Source organism: Barbatula barbatula (assembly GCF_947034865.1).
Source record: "Barbatula barbatula genome assembly, chromosome: 22".
Taxonomy (NCBI): domain Eukaryota; kingdom Metazoa; phylum Chordata; class Actinopteri; order Cypriniformes; family Nemacheilidae; genus Barbatula; species Barbatula barbatula.
Window position 1 is genome coordinate 9707094 of NC_136785.1, and position 14442 is coordinate 9721535.

General features: G+C 37.1%; 1 protein-coding gene across 3 annotated transcripts; it reads left to right on the top strand.

The window, feature by feature from the left end:
* Positions 1 to 6605: 6605 nt before the first annotated feature.
* kcnk4b (potassium channel, subfamily K, member 4b) lies at positions 6606 to 14216 on the top strand. Of its 3 annotated transcripts, none has more exons than XM_079486395.1 (8): positions 6606 to 6828; positions 9771 to 9885; positions 10048 to 10303; positions 11538 to 11652; positions 11795 to 11955; positions 12257 to 12443; positions 12664 to 12806; positions 13126 to 14216. In XM_079486395.1, exons 3-8 carry the CDS (start codon positions 10115 to 10117, stop codon positions 13756 to 13758), a joined length of 1428 nt encoding a protein of 475 aa, XP_079342521.1. In that variant the 5' UTR covers positions 6606 to 6828; positions 9771 to 9885; positions 10048 to 10114; the 3' UTR covers positions 13759 to 14216. The 3 variants fall into 3 exon arrangements, with proteins under 3 accessions (XP_079342521.1, XP_079342520.1, XP_079342519.1); XM_079486394.1 differs by having other exon boundaries at positions 6641 to 6828; positions 13090 to 14209; XM_079486393.1 differs by having other exon boundaries at positions 6687 to 6828; positions 9771 to 9967.
* Positions 14217 to 14442: the final 226 nt, after the last annotated feature.

A 14442-nucleotide genomic window follows, 5' to 3' on the forward strand; every position in this document is an offset into this window, starting at 1 on the left:
TGTATTCTGATTTCTTTCCCTTCATTTACTAAAACATAATGTAAGTCAAAATATATTGAGGCAATGTGTAACACCAGAATCTATAATTTAATTCATTTTGTATTAGTTTTGGCATTTGCTAAGTATGCCATTTGTTCTAAATGTTTAAAAGACGTCACATACAATAATGTGGTAACTAGAAGATGGGGTTATATAAGTACAGCTTTGTTCTTTACACTTATGACACGGCTCGTTGGAATGCTTTATTCTGATTGGCCAGTCGCGACATTTGCAGGTTCTTTATTCCCAAATAACAACCGCTGAAAACTAATAACACACGGCAATCCGGACGCAGCAAATCATTTTGACAGTTTTTAGACAAATTAAATATGTCTCAGTATATATGACATTATTTTTACAAATGATTAATCCGAATAAACCGTTTGTATATTTGAACGTCGTTACCGAAAGTAAACAGCTTTTTTTCCGGACAGGTGCTGTCTGTACAATTTAGCCTACAACTTGTCTACTTAGCCTATGACAACGTTTACGTTTTATATTTACAAAGTTATTTATGTATTAATATAATCATCTATCATCATAACAAACCAGGAACAATGTTCCGCATGACGAACCTCACCATTTCACGTAAAGAAATTTGGCTCCAAAAATGACCCACCTGAAACTTTGTTTTATAGTTTTCGTGATAGGTTAATCGACATTACTATCGTACAGTAAAGTGCATTTTTGAACTACCCGAGTCTTAAGAATGAGGGAGAAGCTACATGGTGAAGAGGAAGCACACCTGTCCAGAAGGTCCATCATCTCAACAGGTGACCAGGGGGCAACTGTATTACAAACCTGCGGCTCTCTGTCGCCCTCTCCTGGCGCGCTTCACCAACAAAAACCAACATGATGTTGATGAAAAAGGTGTGAAACAGTATTAGGGTCAAACTCTTCGACGACCACATAATCCAAAAATTATAAAAATGTAATATGTCATAAAATTTTATGTCACATCATAGTTTTGCTTTTTTGGATGCTGTTGTATCTTCCAGCAAATAAGTCAAAGATATTTATGGAATATCTCCCTCATAGGCCCTGATGAATAGTAGGGTGTATGGTGAAAGTTTGGTGTTTTTTGTGCAATTTAAATTTACAACCCAGTCTTAAAGGAATACTCTCCCGAAAAAATAAAATTCTGTAATTTTCTCGCCCCCAAGATGTTCCAAACCTTTCTTTGTTCTGTTGAGCACAAGGAAAGATATTTGGAAGAATGTTAGCAACTAACATTTCTGGGACATCATTGACTACCATAGGAAAACAAATATTTAAAAAAGAATTAGGAAAGCAAACAGTAATGATGCACCTTTGTCTACTATTATAATTGTTCATACTATGGTAGGTCAATGATGTTACAGAAATATTTAACAGAACAAAAAATGTATACATTTCATTTTTGAGGGGAAGTATCCCATTCATAAACACTTCTTGTGAAGACCAAGACGCCTGTTTTTATTTGTAATATTGCTGCTGATATTGCTGTCTAAATTGATTAGTAAAATAGAGAAATACAAGAGCTTCTCTATTTTACAGCTCATATTTCAGACATGACTAAAACATTCATCACATTTCGCTCTTATGAAGGAAACCAAAGTTGTACAGTATACTGACATTTGTGTAAACTTCACTTTCAAACAGCAGAAGCTGGAGATTAAAGTTAAAAATCAATATCATCTCCTCGTCCTCGTCCTTACGCTCCTATAATACCAGTGAACCTCTCACTTCTGTTCTATGGCCTCCTTTCTCCCCACTCTTGTTAAAAGCCTGTGGAAGTTGCTAGGATTAGATTAATGTGTAATATAAGAGTTCTTAAGTACTGGTGTTCAGCAGAGAGTTCCCACTCTGCATGTGTTTCTCGGTTTACTTAACATGCAGGAAGGAGGGAAGAGCAGAGTCAGCGCTATTTATCTCAATGAGCAGATTTCCTGTCATATCTGTCTGTGTTATGTCAAGGAATGCATGTTTTTGATTAATAATTTAATGGATTAGAAATTGAGGATTTCTTAATTATTCATAATTTCTAAAAAAAGAAACCTTATGGCATTTTGTTCTTCACTCATTTGTATTTATCCTGTGGTTTTGTTTACCTGACTGTGCACAAAAAATCAAGACAAAATAAAATTTTCATACATACATTTTTTTGTAAATTGGACAGATGACATAATCAGCATCCTACACCTCCCCTCTCACTTTTCATCACTCTCACCCATTCCCAGCTCGGCAAATTGAGTTCCTGGTAAAATACCTGACCATTAGATATTAATCAATTTTGGAGTTTTAGACCAGGGATTCCTTTCCTGTCCCATCTTCATGCCATGTCAGGCATCACATCGCTTTCTACAGTTACACCTGCCGGTACTTCTCTGCCGTATTTTCATAAACTGTTCCTATGTGAAAAAGATATCAAAATAGATAATTTAGGAAGAGGAAACATAACATCACGCCACGGAAAAGAAGTAAGTATCAATCTTTAAAAATGGACTAATCTCCGGGTAATGAAAAAACTCTTTTGAGATTGAATATGTGATAGTTTGTGAAAGAAACCAATCTCTCTTAATATTATGATACAGATTATCCTTTTTCTTTCATAATCTTAAAAACATTTGCATGAAATTGACCACTTTATTTAAAGTGCTCATAGAAGAACTAAATGTGGATCATGATAGGAGCATTTTGCGCAGTGTGACGTGTTAATTCTGTTACTTTCTTGCATTTACATTATTGCTGTTAGGATTGTTAAAACATAATTGTGACTAAAATGCTTCTTTACAAAGTTTATTCAGGTCTGCAGAAGACATAAGTGACAAATTAATGCTTAATTTCTTTAATGGCTTTAAATGCTTTCGATTTACATGTAAGGTGTGCTGGGCTTCATAAAAATTGTCTGCCTTCATAATTTTAAGTTTTTTGTTTTTGTTAATTTTTTACTTTCCCTCTACAGTTTTAGTATTTTTAATCATTTAAAATTTGCATGTTGCGTTGACTAAAAATGTCTGCTATATAATGAAATATTGAAAATAATTTTTATATATAAATAACATTTTAAAAAGTGACACTATACCTCATAATAATTTACCTATATTTATGTATTCCTAACTTTCCATCTTTTTCATGTCTCCATCTGTCAGATGGAACAAACAAACACCCCTCCCTTACGTGCTGGTCACTTTTTATATTTATCCCCAGTGTCGCCATAAATCTTCCATGTGCATCTGTTCGAGTTCTGATTTACCTCGGCTTTCTTTTTAGTCGTAAAAGTCTTCCATTGCTTGTGGTGCCCAGCCAAGAATCCGAGAAGGTGATCCAAAGCCTTTCTCGCAAATTACACAGAGGGATCAAAGCGGGTATAAAAGACTATTTAGAGAATGCAAAATGAATCAAACGTCTAGATGTAGTCAACTGGGCATTTACTGTGGATATGTTGGTTAAGGGTAAGTCTACAAATATAGCATATGGCATCATATTACATCCTAAATTAGAATATTTGTAATTGACTGAGGGCATTGTTTACTTGTTTACTGAGTTCGGTGACCTGCAGTATTTATGTGCCTGGCGATAACCATTCTTTACTCAGAGAAAGCGTCTTTGCTGAAGCATGTTTTTTGGTATTAAAGTCTAGGTCCTGTTAAAATGAATAAAAGCCAAGCGTTTCTCATCTTTAGTAGCGATGGCATCTATCCCAGTGTAAACAGTGCAGAGCTAGATCACTTAATTGTATGCTGACAAAGAGGTGGCTACTCTGCTTAACCCTTTAATACATCAATTACTCAATCCAGAAGAACTGTTAATGTGCTTTAAAACTAAACTTGTCACTAAATTTTTCATTTATGAAATGTATGATGTCATTTTGAATCTGTGAGGTACAAAAGGTGATATTTCACCCCAACATAAAAAAATTCATTCTTTTTTCACCCTCATTTCATTCCAAACTTGTAGAGCTATCTTCTACAGAACACAAAAGAAGTTACTGTATTTGGAAGAATGGTGGTTACCAAATAACACCGGCCCTCATTGACTTCCATTGTATGGACACGAGACCACAGGCACATCTTCTTTTGTGTTCCACATAAGAAAGTCATACACTTTATATGACATACAGTAAGTGTAACACAGATTGCATGTATTTTTATTTTATTTATGAATATTTCCATTATATTGAATTAAAGGTGGTCAAAGGTGGTCAGTTAGTGGGTGTTTCAAAAACACTGGTGAAACCAAGGTACAACCATGACTTGAACTCATCTTTTACCCACAAGCATATGAGCAGCTATGATAATTTCATTATGTTAAATGCACTTGGAATGTTCACTCATGTTACACCTATGATCATTAGAGTACTTAAGTGGCCACAGGGGGCTTTTCTCTCTCCTTACTTAATGTGGTCTCTGGCATTTGACCTAACCCTGTAACACAAGCTTTTTGGTGCGAAGTGTGCGGTGTCCTTGGCGTGAGTCTGAGTAGGGAACACAAATAACACACTCTTTTTGGTGCGAAGTGTGCGGTTTCCTTGGCATGAGTCAGAGTAGGGAACACAAAGAACACAAGCTGTTGCTTTTTCTTTGCAGAAGCCACTTTAGTGGCCCTTTGATACATTGTCATAAATAATACAGTGTTGCTGATAGGCTCCTTGTCTGGTTATGTAATGTACTCGTGTATGTGGAAATACATTAGTGTTAAATCACTGTTCTGGTTTTGTCTCTGTGTGTTATACCGTTATTGTCTCAGGTCATCTAACCGAAATGCCGAATTCTGTTTAAAACAGAAACAATGTATAGTGTCAATTTATGCTGACAGTGTAAATGAAGCAAGAAATTGTTTATAAAAATTAATTTACAAAAAAAGAGGCTAGAACTAATTTCAACAATGTTATTAATATGTGACCCTGGATCACAAAACCAGTCTTATGGGAACATTTTAAGTAAAAGCTGAAAAAACATTGTATAGGTCAAAATTGTCGATTTTTCTTTGATCCAAAATCATAGGTTATAAGGTCAAGATCATGTTCCATGAAGATATTTTTTAAATTACCTACCCTAAATATATAAAACCTTTATTTTGGCGATTGGATGGCCTTAACAATTTCAAAGCCAATTTTCTCAATATTTGGATTTTTTTGCACCCTCAGATTCCAGAGTTTTAAACGGTTGTATCTCCGTATTGTGATTTCAGATGATGTTAAAAATCTCACTTTCGATAAGACATGGTTTCGTTATCCAGGGTCACATATTACTATATTATGTACATTGATTTACAGTCATGTGTGACTGTAATGGTCATCTCAGATCCTCATGTAAAATGTAACCGCATCTGAGCATCTCGAACATTTGGCTGTTGGCAAACAGCGGAGCTGGGCAATGTTACAGCTACACAAGCAGACACATTTCTCACGTACTGCTTAAAGTACAGCATGCATCGCATGTCCCTCTGATACTGACACAAGCATATGGGAAGTGTTAAAGAGAGAGGTAGAGAGAAAGTAAGTGAGAGGAGAGCCAGAGAGAGAGAGTGATCATGAGTGAGAGTAAAAGGGAATTAATGAAATGTACTGGGTGATGTCAGGACCAAACATGATGCGGTTGACTTTCCAGTAGAAATTATAACATTTCTTCCAGTAAAAAGGACAAACAAATTATTGGAAGAGGTATAACAATGACCCAAATTAACAATAATTTTGGATTTAAGGACATTTTGAATTAAAGGATGTCCAGCAGTACATTAAACCAGCTGTTTCAGGATACAGTCAGACAGAGCAGGGCAGGCACTAATGCTGAAGCGCACGGCCTTCCAGAAAAATATCTGAAAAGCCCTTACATAGACAGTTTTACAACTTTGTTTACTTGTTGGCCAGCTGTCAATAACAGATTTATGTACAACATAAATCAATTTAAAGGAAGAAAAATTCTGGCATTGTCAGGCCGCCCATATCAACCAAAGTTCTTGGCAAATGCAAGCAAAGCCCTGTAAAGCAGCACGGCGCACAGTACACCTATCTAATTTTCATTGCATTATCACAACAGTTTTATAGGATTTCCTCCATCCCGCTCAAGAATTTGTGTCTTTTTTATAATCACATTTTTAATAAACAATAATGCATGTCATTTTAACCGTGCATTTATTGGGTGAATCTTTTATTTTATTTTAAACTTGATATTTTATATTTAAAATAAAACCAAATTTAAAATATAAAATTTTACTTGATTCTATTTTTGTAGCTTATTTTTATCAGCACGTGTCAACTAGATAATACATAAAGCAAGCGCTATATTATATATATATAATTATTATATATAATCGTTGTGGTGGGGTTCGGAATAGAACCAACCCATAAAATTTGTCTAAAATGTGCCTGGGGCAAACACAGAATAGATAAATTATTATATTATAACAAAACAAATTAATCACAAAGTGCAATAGGCATTTCAGACTGAAAGTATCTGCATCGACCCCACCCTTTTTCGGCCTCCCTGTCTATTGCTTTCTTTTCTCGATTTCCTTTCTCTCTCTCTCTTCCTCCATCCATAAAGTAACACTGCCCTGCTCATCAGATCCCACCCCCTTCAAACACACACAAACCACACAAACACTCACTCACACACTCACTCTCTCAACTGAGGATCTGTTTGATTGAGTAGCTTTTCATTCCTGGGCATTCAGCAAGAGACACACACGCTCACACACGCTCTGTGTAGTGAGAACCTGAAAGGAATCCTGCAGTTTGCGGTTACTCTGTGCTGGACATGCCGAACCGCGAGCACTGAGGTGGGAGATGGGCTTGAGAACTTGTGTGTAAGAAACTGTTTCTAATTCATTCTGATTCTAGTGCCAATGTGAGTTATAGTTGTTGCCAGGATCATGCATGAAGCTGCTTGACTTGAAGTTTTAGAGAAAGTGAGGCTTTGGTTTGATTGCATGGTAAATGAAATACTTCTTGCCATTTAGCATGAACATTCAACTATTAGTATATTGTGCACATTGTCACAAATACAATATTCACAACAAAAACTGGAGGTTGTGAGAATTAGTCCACAAACTAAAAGCATGGGAAATTAGACATATGCAACCTGCACGGGGTTGCACTTGATATGCGTTTGCTGAGGAGGTTTTCTTCATTAATTCATATATTGGCTTAGGCTTGATTATTTATCAGATCCATTCGCCTTGAATGTCTGTTTATGTGCCTGTTCATCAAATCCCTTTTTATAGTGAGGTTGCAACCATGCAGTCAGCAGATCCTCGGGCGCTTTGAATTAGATGCTGAAACCAATAACTGCCACAGACATCTAGAGCTGCTGGCATCTGAAGCTTCTCACACACACACAAATACATTCACATGTGCAGAGCTCAGAAATAACGATCTGAATAAAACCACAGCGTGTAAACAAATGCTCATGCTACATAATAATTTTGAATTGGTTAAAATAGTTCAATAAGCTTGCACAATAAAACACACGGAATTTGCTAGACAAGGTTGATTTACTTATTTATTTGTTTTATGTTAACTTATTTTATGTTATTTTGTTATTTATTTTATTGTGTTAAGGGTAAACAATAAAACTTTGTTATTTACCATATTGTTTAAAACCCAGTACGCTTATTTGTATAGAAAAATTACATGTTTCTTTTACCACTTGTAAATTTGCAGTTTGTTTCTGTCATTTAACATATTTCAGAACCATAAATAAGTGAAAATTCTGTCAAATTAAACAGTAAATATATTGTTTTGCAGTAAGAAAGTCAAACATTTTAAACAAGAGGAAGCAAAGCATATAAAATAATGTTCACTTTGTGATAAATGCATTTACGAATTACAGAAAGATTGTAACTTGAAAATCTTACCCTATCTGTTCGGTAAGCATGGTTATTTCAGTAAGGACCTCATTTAGGACAAAAGCAATTACAGAAATGCACTTCCTAAGTGCATAATCTTATCTAAACTACACATAGGAAAAGGGGTATTACAGAAGCATCTTAACTTGACAAAGAATCCTTTAAACGGTCTTAACCTTAGAACAACCCCATCTGTCCTAACTTCAAAATTATTTAAAAACTAACAGAAAAAACGCCCTTACCTGCAGGCCGCTTTCTTTTTTGTTTGGCTTGTCAGGGTGGTAAACTTTTCTTCAGTCTCAGCTGTACGTTTAATGCCGGACACTTCAGACACATTATCGGCCCACTCCCTGTCTTTGTCTTCGTGAGCAAAGGTGAAAACTTACCAAACTTAAAGTTTCTTAAAAGCTGGCCGGTTTTGTTTTTCCATGTTGTTTACCAGCATCAGCAGCTTGCGCAGTGTTGTTTGTTTGGTAACAGACCTAAGGGAGAGTTTCAGAGCTTGATGGTGCAATTTATGATTTCCTAGAGAAAAGATTCGATTTAGTAAAATAAGACAGGAATCCCAAGATTTGCTTCAGTAATTTGAATTCGTGAAAAATCCTAATTTAGGCATATCGTATCTTGGATTAAGACCTAAACTTTCTTTAATATGCCCCATGGACCAGAAAACCAGTCATAAGTCACGGGAACCTACTGTAAATATATAAAAACTATTTTAGTGAGGGGATGCAGCAAAATCGCTAACAAAATTGGGCTGGAAACACACCTACAAACATTGCTCGCTGCTGCCCGCTCTTTGAGAATTACCCACTCAAGTTTGGTATCTGTGTAAAGTTTAGAACGATAATTTCTGAATTAATCTATTCTCCACAACGTCATTACAGCAGTAAGTCGATAGAGACCATTCAAACAAACCTGTTTCTGCTACAGCGCTTCTGATGAACCCCTTCAAAAGCAATTTTCTCAATATTTAGATTTTTTGCACCCTCCAGAGTTGTACACAGTTGTATCTCGACAAGGATATTGTCCTATCCTTTTTTTTAATTTTCCCAAAGGAGGCAAACTGAAACTGCGAGCCGCACTGCTTTCTCTTTTTTTTCCCAAAGCCCTTGAGCTCAGTTTGGTTGATTCTTGTCACATGATCTACGGATGACCGTGTGGCATTCTGAAAAGTTGAAATATTTTCAACTCGATGTGGCACCGACGCAGCTAGAAAAATGAGACGGTCCCTAAAACTAGTTTGGTTGTTCAGGGTCACGCATGTTGACAGAACTTAAATTTGTGGGTGAACAGTCCCATTAAGCTATGACGCGTATCATTTCCCATCACATAATCGCCGTGACCTGCTGTGGCCTTTTCGAACACTAAAGTGCTTTTTAGTCTGTAATTTGATTTCGCACATAGTTGAGTTCCTCTGTATTAACAGAAATCTTGTAAAGAATTCCCAAGCCGATGTGACTCAAAGCCCAACTCACCTATATGTCCCGTTTATTAGGTTTTGTTTGCTTAACAGCTGGTTAATGGTCTGAAGCTACTGCCCCCACATTTCCCTTAAGTAACTGAAGACAGATGAGTTTTGTTTCACTCACACGCAGCTTTGTTTTGCAACGTGAAGTGAAGGTGCGATCTCTGTGACATGACAGGAACCACCTGGAGCTCGTAGAACACTGTCAGTACAATAGTCCACCAAAAGCCAAAAATACATCTGGACAAGCATTCAGAGCAGCTTCGTGCAAAGCACCATAGCTCTTGTGCTTTATGCCGTGACAGAATGCCATTTAAGTCATTTCCTTTATATAAACAGAAGGATCTTAAAATAGAATCAGATTGTTTTACTGATTTATCTTAATGTCGTAGTTTTGAATTTAACAGTGTGTCCGAATCACTTTTCCCATCAGTGTCTCCTCAGTCAGATCGCGAGGACGAGGGGTTTTTACATGGTTACGGGTCCAGAGACTCCATCCTTAGCAACTGCCACAGACGGAGAAGAAAGAGGGAGGAGGAAACAGACTGGTTTGTGGTTTTTCCTCTATATAACTCTGAAACTGGTTAAGCAGCACCGTGGAAGCTTTAATGGGCATAACAATAATCCTTGGTAAAGTTATTATGTGGTCATGGTTAGGCTTTTAAAATCAAGTGCTTGCAACGCCCTCATGTGTGCGGTTGCATTTGCAGTCCTGTCTCAAAGAAGACGAACAGCAGAAGTGGAGAGCAGAAGAAACGGGACTGCAGAACTAAAATCATGCAGTGCTCCACCCTTTTTATCGTCCTCACTGGAGTGCTCCTGTACCTGGTGATGGGAGCTCTGGTGTTCAATGCCCTGGAGGCCCCGTATGAAGAAAGCCACCACAATGAACTGCAAACCATCCGTAATGAGTTTCTAGGCAACTACACGTGTGTGGACGAAGACCATCTAGAGGTGCTGATAAATGTAAGTGATATGTTGCACAATGGGTTGTTTACTAACTCAAACTATTAGCTTCAAAGCAAATGATTTATCTGAAGTTATTATTAAACAAAGTTGTATAATGTAATGTCCCTGTACTTTAAAGAGTAGTGAGAAATTCTAAAGTCATGGGTTTGAATATCATGCAAATGATCAAATGTGTACAGTACCTTGGATGTGTCTGCTAAATGGATAAATGTGATGTTTGATTAGAACAACCAAACATCTTTAACATTTATCCTATTTAGAGATTAGATATGATGTATTTTAACATTTTGGGAATTAAGCTGATCTTATTCGCATACAGTGATAAAAGTTATTTTTACATTTATGTAAAGTTCACAAACATATTAGTTCAAGTCATTACAGATACCGTAACAGTATATAAGATGCACTAACAGTATACAATAGTTAAATAGTTGTTTACTGAGAGTGTTTACTTCAAAGTGTACTTTAAGCAGCAATGTGGGGATTTTAGCAGCATCTAGTGGTGAGGTTGCGAACCAACAACACACTCCACCCCTCCTCCCTCCCTTTTGAAGCACAATAGAGGCTGACAGAGGACTAAGATGTCATTTTTGCTTCTTTCCCGATAGCGTCGTTTTTAATTTAATTCCCAATAGTGTATTTATGAAACACGCTCTTTTCAAGCAGTTTGTCTGTTTGTCCTAGAAACAACATGGCAACAACATCCCATACAAGCAGATCCGTGGAGTATATATGTAGATAGAAATAGTTCATTCTACGGTAATAAAAACATTACGCTTGTTTGTAAGGTCTTCATAAACCTCTGAAGACATAGTTATGTATATTATTTTGCATTTCTGTCAATAGATCCTCCAAAAAACTACATACTGGACCTTTAATAACTTTGAAATGTGCTAAAAGTATTGCACAAACAATCATTATATTGGAAAATACAATTGTAAACTAGTTGTGTACTCAAAGTTGGCTACTATTGCACTTAAAGTATACTTTAAGTGTACTTTTATCACCTAAAGAGTCAGCCAATTTTATTCCCAATTAGTACTGGATTAGTAAACTTACAAGTATACTAATAGTACATTTACATCTAGTTACATATATTACACAAATTATACTTAATAAAAAAATACTAAAAAGTATATTTTAAGTTTAAAGTGTTCTTACTAAAATGAACTTGGAGTGTGCTTATCTTTCAAGGCTAACCCCTTGTTTCCACTACCTTTAACCCATCTAGAAGGTGGCAGAGGCTATCAGTGTTGGAGTTGACCCTAGCAGAAACACAACATTCAGCACCAGTTGGGACCTAGGCAGCGCTTTCTTCTTCTGCGGCACCATTGTCACCACCATCGGTATGGTACTACCACATGAAGCTGAACATACCTGCATGTGGAACCCAAACCCTGGCCCGACCCCTGCATTCTGAAGATCAATGGCACTTTGAGGTGTCTAAAAATATCAGCCATCAGATCAAAGTGTTTGTCTGTGATCCAGGTTATGGAAATATCTCTCCAAAGACACCGTGGGGTCAGTTCTTCTGTATCTGGTATACGCTGATTGGAATTCCCTTGTTTGGCTTTCTGCTGGCCGCTGCAGGAGATCATCTGGGAACTTCATTGAGGAATGCCATCGCTAAAATTGAAGCTCTTTTATGGGTAAATGATACTGATGACAAACGTGAAATCACACAACATTCCTTATAACAGGGCTTACAAGAAACATCTAAACATTCTATGATGTTACTGTATTAAACAGTAAGTGTCAAAGTATATAAAGGGATAGTTCACTCAAAAATGCTGTCATGATTTGCTCACCCTCTTGTCATTTTAATGACAGAATAAAAAAAATTCTAAAATAATTTTTAAACTGATTTAAAACTATAATTTAAAGTTAAACCAAAAACCTACAATTTTCTTGAGAAATTTGCTTTCAGTTTTCTTTGTCTTTTCCATTCAGAAGTGGAAGGTGAGCCCAACCATTGTGCGCGTCATCAGTGCCTTGCTTTCCATCCTTCTGGGCTGTGTTCTCTTCATATTTGTGCCAACTTTAGTTTTCCAAAAGGTGGAAAATTGGGACCTTCTAGAGTCCTCCTACTTTGTGGTAATCACACTGACAACTGTTGGCTTTGGAGACTATGTTGCAGGTACCACTGCATATACATTTTCACTTCCACAAATATTGAATTCAAAGAGACTTGCTTTTACTAGAGACATTTTTCATGGCAATTTTTCAACAAAGACAGATGCTATTTCAAGACCCAATGTGATGGTTTTACATGATGTTTGATATATAGTGACTACCAATCTATACTAGAAACAGATATAAGGACTCTTAGTGTGCATTATTCATTCCCTGTCTATCAGGTGACAGCAGTAAAGCGGGTCAAGATCACTGGTACAAGCCTCTGGTTTGGTTCTGGATTCTGTTCGGTTTGGCCTACTTTGTGTCCATTCTCACCATGATTGGGAACTGGATTCTGGTTCTTACCCAAAAAACCAGAGCCGAGGTAAGCCTACAATAACACCATGAATTCAAAGACATTGTCTAAACTAAATGTGTTATGTAATAACAGCTGTGCCTGGTCAAACTTCCTGGTCAAACCCGAGCACTATGAGTCAAATCGAATTATTAATTCTCTCTCAATTCCATCCCTTCTATCCCCATGACTAACTTCCTTCCATTTTCTTTTACATCCGTAATTCATCTCTACAACTCTTATTGAACTAACCTGAAATCTGTATCAAATTTCTATCATTCTGTGACATACAAATCTCTCCATAACTCTCAAGCCTTTCCATTTCTCCTGCCCTACTTTCTGCTCTCAGATGGAAGAGTTGAGAGCCCACGCCTCAGACTGGACTCAGAACATTCAGAACATGTCAGTGGATTTCCGTATTGCCGGAAAACTGGACGATCCCTTCAAGCGCACCAGAAGAAAGGGCCGCCACAAGCGCCACAGACGCAGTGGCAGTCAAGGTGGATCGGGGGAAGCTGGGTCGGACGGCAGAGGGGAGAACGAATCAGAATCCGGCTCGTACACGGGTTCTTCGGACGAGTCGGACAGCAGTTCTGAAACAGATTCGGACGTGACCAACACAGAAAGGGTCCCAGAGGGAGAAAGTGCCAAAGATTTAGAAAAAGTGGAAAAGCTCTCCACTAAAGATCCAACTATCTCTCAACCCCTGGATTATTTTGGTGAAAACCTCGCTTACATTGACGAGTCATCAGACGCAGTGAGCGGGAAGGTTCACCTGGATCCCTTCGTGGATAAATCAGAATCCAACCCAACTTCAAATGACAGGCCCAAACGGAGACGACAGAGGAGACACTTAAGAAGGGATCTGCAAAAACCTAAAACCACCAAAATCAGTCCAAATGAAGCGAGAATCAGCGAGATTGTGACCCCAAATGGAGACATTCAGCAAAAGGACCCCTCTCCGCTTCAGCCGAAGCTGTGAGCAAACAAGTTGTGTGTGGAGTTTGTAAATCCTCAGAAATGTATTTTTGACATGGGTCACCTGAACTTAAACTATACTAGCTTTGGTATGCTGTGCTTAATTTTGAATGCACATTATTCTCAGATTTTACTGGGATACAAAAAAGGAATCTGTCCATGTGCCTAAAATGAGAATCAGATTATATCACATCTTGGACACCTCAGCATGAGTAAGAACTTTTATTGGGTAATCAGATAGCCATGCACTGACATTAGTCCTAACTTTATATGCGGAAAGTTCATGACCAGAATATTAGTGTCATCTACTGAATAGTTCTGATATAATCAGATATGATTTCTACACATTGACTGTCCTGTATGCTGTGTATGGATTCCATGACTGTTTTAATCTCTGTGCCTTTTGCCACTATCCTCAATTCACAACGTGATAACAATAAAGGAATGACACTTCAAATACGGATGAAGGTGAAATGTGGGTTTGATTAACAGGAAATACACATGCAGATAAGTTAAAGCATCTGCCAAATGCATAAATTTAAACCAAGGCTTTTCTTACTTATGTACATAAAACTCATTTTTGTTATTGTTAAATTACAGAATTGTGCAGATGCATTTTTTTCTTTAAAAACAATCTGCATACTATTTTACACCCAAACAGAACCGATATAGGATAAATTATTGTCTT